We start from the raw sequence: 12,357 nt of genomic DNA, 5'->3' as shown, positions 1-12,357 counted from the left end.
GACATATTATTGCTTATAGCAGCTTTAAGTACGGTACTTAAGTAAATGTACTTAGTTACTTTCCACCACTGGTACTGACGGGACTGGATTGCCATGATGAGGCGAGTATACTCTGGGTGTTCCCCAGAGCTGTGTGTGCGTACAGGTCACCGTCTACTCATTAACCACATGAACCCTTCTGCGGCGCTCGTGCGGCGCTCGCGGTGGTTAAAAGTGCCCGCCCGGTGCCCACCACCTGACCGGGCAATTCTTAGAGTTGGCCTATTTGTTTGTTTTAAAATTCAAACAATTATTTTGAATTGTTTTATGTATTTATTTTCATATAGTATAGGCCTATATATATTAAAAGGTAGGAAAAGGAAATGGGGATTTTTACTCGAGTCGTGACCCATAAAAATTGGTCCGTGACCCACAAATGGGTCCCGCCCATAGAGTATATATATAATAGAGACTGAACTGGCGCGAAGCTCCGCCCCCCCAGCTATTCATGTCAGTGGAAGTTGCTCAGTGGCGTTTTGAAGCACCCGGAAGACTGCCGGAAGTCCCTCCCAGGACCTCAACTTTGAGGTCCTGAGTGACGTAGGGCAACTGAGCGCTCAACGTTAAAGCCCAGCTGCACGGGGTTTCCCGGTCATGAATCCACGGGTCCGCCTGTAGTCCCTCCTCCTAACACTAGGACCCAGAGCTTCAACGTTGGAAAGTCTGCCTGCCCCCTTGGTCCCGCCCCACTGTTTGGGAACCAGTGGTCTATCTTTTTTATGGAGGGACAGACAGTAGGCTGACAGGAAATGGGGAGAGAGATGGGGGGGAATGCAGTAAAGGCCGTCGGGATCGGGAGTCGAACCCGCGGCACACTGCCAGACTGGATTACCAGCCAAGGTGCCTGGACCGCTGAGCCACGGCCCAGGCCAGTGGTTTATATCTATACGATTACAAACACAATTGGCCCAGTTCTTGGGGGGGAGAGAAGCCGGCCCTGCGGGGAGGGTGATGAGCGTCAGGGGGTGGGGGGGGGGTGGGGGGGGAGCGTCCTCCCGGTGGGGGCTCCTTGCTGGCAGGTGAGTCGGTAGGATACAACACGAGTGACAACACACAGAGTAATGTGTGTGGGGAGGAATTCATTTGAATAAATGACTAAACCGGGTAAAAAAAAAGAACACACACACACACATACACACACACACACACACACACCCACCCACCCACCCACCCACCCTAGCGTTCCTGTTCTGGACAGGTGAACATCTGCCAAAAAGGGGATGAACATTGGGCAAAAATTGATGAATATTTGGCAAAAAGGGAGGAAGCTTCTGCCAAAAAGAACATGGAAGCTCACTAGAGCTCCGTGCCAAGACCAGCGACCCCCGGGCCAAGCTATTTAATCTGCCCAGTTGGCTCGTGCCTTCTTCAGCCCCGACTGGTGGGGTGTGGCTGTGGGTGGCGTTCACTCAAAGGGAACAACAACAGGTGTACAAGCTCATGAGGTTGTATCGGTTGTACATCGGCTATTTTCGCTTGAGCGCGGAAACAAAGTATGATATGTTGTAGGGATTAAGAGATAACTAGTTACAAAGCCACGGTGGAAACATGAAGGGAGATTCTATGCCGTGGCCCAAGACTAACACGCACACACACACACGTGCACTTACGCACGCACACACACTTCAAGATTGTCCAGGACGAGGACAATTAGAGGGTGTGTGAGTGAGTGAGTGCGTGTGTGTTTTTCTGTGTGTTTGTGTGTGTTTGTGTGCGCGCGTGCTTTCCTCAAGAACAAAGCTCCTCTGTGCAGCTGTAATCCTGCACTTCTCTCCGCAAGCAACAGCTGCCTCCGTCAGCCGTGGTGTGTGTGTCAGGGTGGAGAGGGAGAGAGAGAGAGCGAGAGAAAGAGAGAGAGCGAGAGAAAGAGAGAGAGCGAGAGCGAGAGAGAGCGAGAGAAAGAGAGAGAGAGAGAGCGAGAGAGAGGGGTGATGGATACCCACAGCTCCACCCCAACCACACAGATATGTGACTCACATTTCCACGGTACAACGCAGCGCCTGTAGTGGGGTAGCTCCCATAGTCCTCCTTCACCTTGAAACTTCACAACGCGCTGTTAATCACACATGTTTTATACCGTAATAAATAGCAAATGGGGTGCATTTACACTACAGTATGTAGCGCCTTTATCCAGAGTGCTTCCACAATGTGCATTTACTGCATTACATTCACCCCAGGCTCGCACACACACATTCACACACCGATGGTAGAGGAAACCATGCAAGGGCAAGGCGCCAACATGCCCATTCGGGAGCGGTTAGGGGTTCAGTGTCTTGCTCAAGGACACATGGACATTTTTAGGATGGACACTATATTTGTTTTTACCGTTGCTCTGTATTGTTGATACTTCTTGTTTTCTTCTACATCTTTTTTGCATGTTTTTCTTGTTTTGCTGTACACACCAGTACACGTTGTGAGCTTGTAGATATACTTTTGGCTAATGTTTGCCCCACATAATAGGGATGCAAGGATTAATTCATTCAAAGGTGTTGATGTGAAGACTCCACGCTTGGTTAACGAAGGGCCTGATAGATTATTAATAATATTAGTCAGAAATGTAAAAAAAAGAAAAAGAAAAACAGCACGAGACATTAAGGATAACACAAAAGAAAGTCCCGGGGACTTGTTTCCATTGTGGTCCTTTCATCATGAATTCATCAATGAATGATGTCAGAACAGCCAGCTCCATATATGGAGCCCAGGCAGAGGCCTTTTTGGGGCGGTTCTGGAGAACCGTGGGTCCGACCGGCTCGACACCGGGCACTGCACCCCCTGTGGTAGGGTGGAAGGCGTGTGTCGAATTTGAAGTCGGTGGGGCGAACGTTTCTCGAGCTACGTGGATTACAGACGTACGTACAGACGTACAGAGACTCGGTGCATTTATAGTTAAGATAAGATGGATAATACATGTCGTCGACAAGTACAAACACCATTACAATGGAGATGCGAAATTACATTTTCCTCCCCTTGCAGTCTCCTTGTTATCATAGATTCATCTTCCTAAAGGGGACACGCTACCCTCTAGCAATGAAGACGTCGTGTAATGAGGAGTCTCGTTTGGATAGACTAATTGCTCGGAGATAACGACAGTACAGTGCAGTATATGGACTCTATCTGACATGCTTTATCTGACATGCTTACTGTGCACGTTCTCCTATCATTTATTTTCTGCAGTACTACGAAAGCACTGCTGCGGGTGTGTGAGTGTATAAGCCTTGCCGAGCGGTGTGGCCCACAGTGCAGGAGGAACACGACAATTCTCTCCCCGGGTCTAAGGGCCGATTCATACTCCTATTTTACCGCTGTTTCGGCGCTGTGGTGCCGAAAGGATTTCGGCTCGTCAGAGATTTTCAGTAGCACCGAAGAGCCGACTTTAGGACTGTACCCGCCCCCACCCCCCGAACCTCAAATTACGTCATATTGTAGGCTCTACAGCGCCGAACCGACTTTTATTCGACTCTAAAATAGGAGTATGAATCGGCCCTAAGCCGGCCGACCTGGGAATGGTCGCAACCACGTATTCCTAAACGTAACCTCTGTAAAAAACAGATGCCTAAAACTAACCTTGTGACCATAGTAAAACTGTGACTAAACCTAGCCTTATTCCTAAACTTAACCTCAGTAAAAGGTTAAGTCTCCGAGGCCAAACTATGCCTAGCCGTGAGACGTGAACTTATTTTTAACCTCATTAAAACAAATACAAGAACGGCTGGGGGGGGGTGAGTGGTCCGCAAAATAAATAGGGCCGAGACGAGTGTGTTTTGGGTCTTCTGGTTACCGGCAGGAGCCTGTATAGATCTATTGTTTTTAGACAAATCCGTGCAGTATGCCAGCTGTAACCAATCAGTGCTGCGGTGTCAGATTAAGCGCAGCTCGACACCGCAGCATTGATTACCTACAGATGGCCTACAGGGCACCGCACCGCGGATTTGTCTGTAGCGCGAGACAGCTTGATGTACAAGTACACCCCCTGGACATGACACTAGTATGTTGGAGGGACTTACCCCCAATCCAACACTTGCTTTGTGCACCAAGTACAGGGGCATTGGGTTGGATTTTGATTTATTTTATGTCTTTGGTATGATGACACAACCTCGCAATATCAGGGCGGACACTCTAACCACAAAGCCAGTTGAGAGGGTGTATATATATATTGTTGTACATTTTGTTCATTATCAATGTTGTTTCATTGAGTGTTATGTCTTTTACACCGCTATAGTGTATAGCCTACATGTATTGCTCTTTAACCGAATATATTTGGGGGTCCTGCAATCTTGAGAATCTTTGAGAACCACTGCAATCTTAGGGCATAGCTGTGGTGGCCATTTTCCGGTTCCAACGATTCAGACCCCATTCATTAAAAATTTGAAATTTGAAAACTCCATGGCTTGATTCTGGGCTTAAAGTTAAAAAATATATATATAAAAAATGGAAAAAATAATGGGGTCTGCATCATTGGAACCGGAAAATGGCCGCCCCATGCACTGCCCCATTGTGTGACCTCACAGCTTAACAGGTGACCACCAGTGTTGTTGACAAACTAAAATAGCACCACCCCCCCACCCCCCCACCTCCGTTCATGTATGCCTGCATGAGTGTGTTTGGTGGCCTGTCTCTGCCGGTCTGTCTGTCTGTCTGGATGCTGTGTGTGTGTGACAGTGACAGTGACACAGTTCTAGAGGAGGTGTCATAATGAATCCATCCAAGCCACCGGGGCGCCGCGTCACGCAAGGAACACAGCGCTATAGCTGGCACCTCTCCGCTTGCCAACGAAGGAACACGGCTATAGCTGGCACCTCTCTGCAAGGAACACAGCTATAGCTGGCACCGAGCTCTGCTTGCCAATGCCCGTAGCCCAGTGGTTTAGCCCAGTATGGGTATGGTTCTGGTTCTAAAAAACGCCTTCTAAATCCTGACCCCAAGTTTTCTGAAAACCTTCAAATGTTTATTCAATACATTATACTTCTATTACACTACATCTCAGAGGCAAATATTATAGGCCTATATATACAGTGTATGTGTATATATATATATATATATATATATATATATATATATATAGATATATATATATATATAGATATATAGATATATAGATATATATATAGATATATAGATAGATAGATACTACAATTATTTGAAAACTTGTTACTTTGTAGATTTTGATTATTATTACAAAACATACATTAACCACTGACCCCATGTACTTAGGCAATTTGAATACATACCCTAAGCAACGCGTTGTGAGCTTGTAGATCTGCCATTTTCAAAGCATTGTTATATGTTATTGGGCATGCTGCATAGTACCATTACTTTCATTGCTCAAGCATATTTAAATTGCATACATTTTGAAAATTTGAATACAGGACTTTTAGTCTAGAGTACTTCTTTCCACCAATGCCAGTGCCCAGTGCCCACGCCTGCTCTAGTGCCCATGCAGTGCCCACCCACGCACTGCCCAGGCCTGGTGCCTGCCCACACCCCATGGGTGCCCACACCACACCCATGACACCCCAGCCTAGACAAACAACTTCAGGAACCCAGCCTGGATTCACCGCCGTCACTTCCCACTCGTATGATTTGTTGGATTCTAACGGAAAGTCAGGGATCTGTTTCAGTTCCAAACAGAATTGTGTTAGCCTCTCCCAGAGTCCCAGTAATGACAACATCCATGAATGGTTACTTTAGGGCAGGACTATGTGAAAACAAAATAGGCCTACTAAATATCCTTGACTACTAATACGACTACTAATATGAAAACACACATTTTGAAATATCCTCAGATGTATGGACAAATGCATTGAAACATCAACGAATTGTATATACACATTAAAATAAAAATGCCATGAACTATTTAAACAAAGTTGTTTTTTTTGTTTTGTTTTTTAATTATGCTGAAATGTCCACAAAACATCCATGATCCACCAACATAATATACTTTGTTATGCTTTGAAACATCCATGGCTAGTAGCTGTAGTATCCTGCCTAGATAAATGCTTTATAAAATAAAACAACCACGTTCACGGGCTACTGTATACAAGATAAACTACTACTGTCATTCATTTTAAACAACTGCGGTATTGAAGTGTTGACAAGCACTGGCCACGGAACGGATCTATAGGCTAATAAGGGCACTGGACATTATAGTGACCACACTGTCCTGTGGATTGCACATTTTCAATAATCTCTAGCACTACACACAAACAGTAGTATGAATGACCCGCTAGCCCCTAACTGGGAACCCTAGGTTACCGTTTCTGTATTTGGGACGTTGGTACCGGCGTCCCGCATAGAGAAAGGTAACCAAGGCTCCCGAAAGGGGCTAGAATGAGAATGACAATGACCCCCGCCCCCTCCCATCCATACCATAAACGCCATGCTGTGAGAGTGAGGTACACTTACATTGCATCAGTAGAATAAGCACGGGGTACAGAGAGAGTGACGCGGTCCTCCTCTCCATTCTCCTCCACGGGAACAATAAAGTCAAAGTCCTCCTGTCCTCGGACAGAGAGAGAAAGAGAGAGCCTTGCCTTGCTGCTGGTGGTGGTGTGGGGGGGGGGGGGGGGGGGTGTCCGCTCTGGGTTCAGCAGAGCCACTTGTTCCACAACTCCTCCTCCTCTCAAATTAGTATTAAGGATTCCCCACCAACACACAATGGCAAAAATACGATAATAAAAAAAAAATGCTGCACCGGTCCCGGATCACTCAGCCCTGGGGCGGTGATCAAGAAGCCGGCAGGGATCGGAGGGCTTGATCGGATCAAAAACGTTTTCTTCCTCCAGAGAGAGACGGTCGATCGATAACACGCACACACACACATACACACACACAACGAACGGGACTCCCAGCACAGCACAACGTTTACTATCACACACCACCACACCACCACCACCCGGCCGATTGATGCGTTTCTGTTCATCCGTCCTGCGCCGGGGAGGGAGGAGGAGGGCTGGGCAAAGAGGCGGAGAGAGAGGAGGGACTTCCATAATCACTACTAGCTATAAAAAAAAAGAGCAGATGTACAAGCCAACAACGCAATAAAACGCATCGCTGTTCAGGCGGTTGTGGCTTGTAGATTTGTTCTTTTTTTTAGAGGGTGGGGGGTGGGGTGGGAGTCGGAGTGTGACACCCATGCGCCACGGAGCGACGCGCCGCGCAGCAACAAACAGACCTTGTGGCCGGAGGAAGGCGCAGGCCAACTGGGCAAATTAAATGGCTTTGGCCCAGGGGGTTGGCTGCTCTGGCACGGATCTCCTCTACTAGTGCAGCAAGCCAGCGGCCAACCCCAGTTATTTCTTTGATTAGGAGGACTCCTCCTATTAAAACAAAGAAATAACTGGGGCTCCTGGAGGCGGAATGAGGATTTATTTTTATTTTATTCTTTATTTACCCAGGGAAGTAGCTGAGCACAGGTGCTCATTTTCAGCAACGCCCTGCACATAAACACACACACACACACACACACACACACACACACACACACACACACACACACACACACACACTCACACTAAAACCTGGGAGCTGACCAGTACAACCGTCTTATACTGTTGGCCACTAAGCAGCTCCAGGGGGAGCAGTTGGGGGTTCAGTGCCTTGCTCAAGGGCACTTCAGCGGGGTTGGGTGAGTGATGACAATCACTTCCCCACCCAGATTTTTCATGCATGTCCGGGGAATCGAACCGGCAACCTTTCGGCAAAAAGGGTGCTCCTCTAACCCTTAGGCCACCGCTGCCCCAAAACAAATGTTTGTTCATGTCATAGACAAAGACTGATTGATTGATTGATTGAAAGATGTATCAACAGATTCATGGAGAATTACACAGTACATTTCAAGCACAACTCAATACAAAACTGTTAACTCTGGACGCCACCATAAAGCGTTACACTTGGTTACAATATGGGTCCACCATGTTCAATTCATCATAACATTTAGAGACGTACAAATATGGAAATCATCATAGAGGTAAAAAGGGGGAAAAAACATAGTGAGGGGAAAAAGCGGTGGGTGGGGGAGACCACCCAAATTAACAAGGTTCAAGGTCGTAGGCTACTTTATTGTTACATCTTGTGTACAGGAAGACCTACATAAGAGTAACACTTATTTTGGTTTGGCGTCCTTCAGACATGCATTTTTTGAGACAGGGACCCCCATACAATATTTGGCTTGTTTAAAAAAAAATATTCCATTTTATTTTGCAAATTTTGTCAAGATTATATTATTTTAAATAGCAGATCTACAAGTTCACATCACGACAATACGACACTGCGTAAGCTTGTAGATCATCTATTTTTCAAACCGCCGATACTTAAAGTTGTTTACTGACTGACTGTGATATATATTAACATTTCTTACAGGGGACCCCCCTGGAACCCCTTCAAGGACTAACCCTGGCTTGTCCCCAGAACCCACTTTGGGAATCACTGACGTATCGTTACAGTGATTTGGAACAAACAAGGGAGATTCTTCCGGGTAAAGACAAGAGGACAGATGAGGTTATATAGGCCTCATTAGTTTAGGACGCTCTTCTTAACCCGTGAAACAATTAAACAATAGGGGCCATTGTTTTAACGTTTCCTGTAGTAGTGAATAGGTGACATGCAATGCAGGACACCCACATTGCATTTATAGGGCTACACACAACAATAGCTATGTAAACACGTGCTAGTCTCGGTCGGGTGGAAACCTATACGTCTTTTCAGGATTTCAATAAAACAAATAATAGCAAAAGTATAGAAGATCGACAAGCACCACGTTTCGAACTTGTCGAATAAACGCAAAAAGTTAGAATATGGCGATAAGAGGTTTCTCTCTGACTGCAACGCTTTATTGGTCGATAATTGACGCCTTGGTGGTCTACACATGGGAGTTTCAAAGGATTCCCCCCGTTTTTGTTTTGCAAAAAAAAACAAGGGAATCTCTGTATTGCTTGGCTGAGGTCTTATTACAGTCAATGGTCGTCATTGTTAAGACAAGGAGCCCCCTCCTCAAATCACCCTCAAATTGATGGTAGGTCGCAGACCCCCGTTTGAAAAGATTTTGTGACCCCAATAATGCAGGATGTGTTTGATGTTGGTTCCGAAGTCCAAACCGAAGTTTGACTTTGGTTTTACTCTCATTGACACTTAAAAAGTTGACTTAATGCCACTAAGAGATGTTTCCAAGAAGGTGTCAGGGAGTTATTGCTATCTTTTTTTTTGTTTTGTGGCTTTCGCCTTTATTTTATATTTTTTATGGAGGGACAGACAGTAGGCTGACAGGAAATGGGGAGAGAGATGGGGGAAGACATGCAGTAAAGGCCGTCGGGATCGGGAGTCGAACCCGCGGCACACTGCCAGACTGGATTACCAGTCAAGGTGCCTGGACCACTGAGCCATGGCCCAGGCGTTGCGGTCTTTTTTAAGGGGCTCTTATCAGCATAATGATGATAAGAGATGCCAAGCTTCTAAATTTTAAACCAAGGGGGATAACGACAGTACAGTCTGCTAAATAAATATTCCCAGAATGAATGCACAGAACGTACAAGTAGTACCACGATGCCAAACAAAACAACACATTTACAAACAGCCCTCCTCTCACATCTGCCAGGATGTCTCTGACGGCGTCCTCCTTCCCGGAGACACTCCAGAGCAGGGTGCATGTGGACCGCCCCAAGCCCCACGCAGAACTCTGCCTGCTGCTGCTGCTGCAGCACATCTCTGCTCCCCCACAGCTGCTCTCGGAGAACTAGCTTGCCCTCTCGTTCCTCTATTTTTTGTTTGTACAGAATTATACATCTGGAGATAACGGCCATGACGTGAAGAATCATTCTTTCACGAGGGCTGACTTCTAATGGTGAAAGTAAACTCTTAAAAATGTTGCTGCGAACCCCGAAATATGATATAAATGTGTACACTCTGAGTTACAAACCCATACAGATACAGGGCCATTTGGAACCCACTCAATGACACCTTGACCCACAGGTGTAGCAGAGTGTTTCCAGTGAGGCAACATGCCCAATAACGGCACCCTGACTCTGTTTGACCAGAATGGAACAGAGCCTTCATCAGTATCATCGGGAACACCTGTGAAGGAAGTAGGGAAGGGGCCGCAGTTCTTTCCAAAATGGCGTGTGTGCATATAGCCCATATTTGGCCCATGTTCTGGGGAGAGAAGCCGTGTGGGGATGGAATACATGGGCTGGGGCGGCACCTGTCAGTAGGGAGTGTTGTGTGGGAGGACGACGAGTAGGCTCTATACGTCCTCCCGGTGGAGACACCTCACTGGCAGGTGAGTCGGTATAGGATACACCAGCGTTGAAAACACAGAAATGTGTGGGGAGGAATTGAAATGGCATGATAAACGACTAAAGTGGGGAGAAAAACTGAAAATGTCCCCCTTTTTGGTTTCGTTTTGGAAAATAGCAACTCGCATGCTATTTTCAAGTAGCCTATACAAGGTCTAAAGGTCTTTGACGCTATATTAAATAATTTCCCTGGGGACCCTCTACCCTACAAGGAACCCTGGGGGGGGTCCCCCGCGCCTCACTTTTGAGAACCACTGGCATACATGGTGGTGTTATAGAAAAGTAGAATTCATGGCTCTGTGTCAAACATCTCAATGTGTACTGTCACACCGGGCCACATGTGTCCCCGCAGGGTGTGTCTCACACATTGTCACTGTTACAGTATGTGGGGGGTGTGTGTGTGTGTGTGTGTTGTGTTGTGGGGGAATGGGGGCATGGGAATGGGGGGGGGGGGGGGGGGGGGGCAACAGCTGCGGCATGGCTAACTTTTCTGTTCCAAGGCATGATATCTTTGGGGTGGGGAAAATCTCTGGGGTGGTTGTATTTTGTCACCCAAGCTCTATGACAGGGGTTCTCAACGTTTTTGTCCGGGGACCCCCGGAAATGCTTTGGCAATATCTCGGGACCCCCGCCCCGCCCCCTCCTGACCCCCGATATAAATTGACTGCTACAATAACCTTAACCCATTTTGGGCGCGAACCCCTTTTGGTGTTTTAAGCATTGTTATAATTTAGCTATTGAAAAATAGCAGATCTACAAGCTCATAGCGCGCCACCGAGTGGCGCGCTACGAGCTTGTAGGTCTGCTATTTTTGAAAAATCGTGAAAATAAAATGTATTTATTATTATTATTTTTTTTTTAATAATTTGGGGACCCCCTAAAATAATTTGGCGACCCACGGGTTGAGAACCCCTGCTCTATGAGACATTTAGATTGTGTCAATTTATCCCACGGGCAAGCAGGCAGGCTCAATGGTAAAAAACACTTATGCACGAAAACCGGGTTCAAATCCAGAAGAGGAAAGTCACATAGTGCAGCTTTAACATGAGCTCGTGACTAAATAATGACAACATTGGATCCATTGTAACCAGAGGAGTATCTACCATGGAGGCAGCTGTCTCCCGAACTCCCTTTGAAAAACACACTGAAACAAAAAAAACACACAAAAAACCCCACCAAACCCGAAAACTATTGGTGGGCAGCAGATTGGCTCCTCGCACTATGCTTGAACACGATTGTGCTGGGGGTCCGTACTCCGTAGTAATTCCTGGAGACCGTAACACAGGTTATTCTCCATTTCCTGAAACGTTTTGGACATAAAAGGTTTAAACCTGGCAGCAGTGGCGTTTCCAGGAATTACATTTTGGGCAGGCAAGAATTATATTTTGGACAGGCAAGATGTGTTAATTGTCGTCTCCCAGCGCACAATCGTAGCACTAAAGGTTTTCAAAGAGATATACCTGCCAGACGAGTAGTATACAAAGGCTGAAAGGCTTGCATTTACATTCCAATGGTGATTGAGGGTCGCGCTCTACCGCAACGGCCAATCAGCTGTCCATTAATAGTTCTCACGTCTTGTTTTTGTCCTCTTTTTTTCTCATTGTATGGATTTTGGCCAGGCCAGAAATGGATTTGGACAGGCGGACGCCTGCCCTCGCCTTATTGTAGATACGCCTCTGCCTGGCAGCGGCTTTTTTTTCTCTCTCGGTCCAGTCGGCCTTGAATCACCGATGAATCACTGGACAGGGCTGCCGTATCGGAATTCATGATAAGATAGAACAGGGGAGCAACTTGGACACTCAGGCATGAAGGAAGCATGAGTTCAAGTCCGTTGCTCTCCCCATGTCCCCCATATATGGGGACTAGGTTGGCGGAGGGTGTGTATAGCCCAGGATCACATTAGATAATTGACACAGGGGTGAAAAATGGGTTACAAAATCGTGGGATTTAAATTTCCAGCCATTCAGTTGCAAAAAACAAAAACAAAAAAAAACGTTTCCGTTTTTCTTGGAAATAATTTGGGGACCCCCCG

The 12,357-nt window shown here is 46.5% G+C and overlaps 1 protein-coding gene across 1 annotated transcript in view; it reads right to left on the bottom strand.

The window, feature by feature from the left end:
* jam2a (junctional adhesion molecule 2a) overlaps nt 1–6,864 on the bottom strand; it is a 44,086-nt gene extending 37,222 nt beyond the window's left edge. Inside the window, 1 exon segment of the mRNA XM_079530617.1 lies at nt 6,442–6,864. Within this exon segment, the coding sequence (XP_079386743.1) occupies nt 6,442–6,499 (58 nt within the window). The 5' untranslated portion in view covers nt 6,500–6,864.
* Nucleotides 6,865–12,357: the final 5,493 nt, after the last annotated feature.

The sequence above is a fragment of the Electrona antarctica genome (genome assembly GCF_951216825.1).
Source record: "Electrona antarctica genome assembly, contig: SUPER_24_unloc_2, whole genome shotgun sequence".
Taxonomy (NCBI): domain Eukaryota; kingdom Metazoa; phylum Chordata; class Actinopteri; order Myctophiformes; family Myctophidae; genus Electrona; species Electrona antarctica.
Note: the sequence above shows the minus strand (reverse complement) of the source record. Positions and strands in the feature narration are given on the sequence as shown.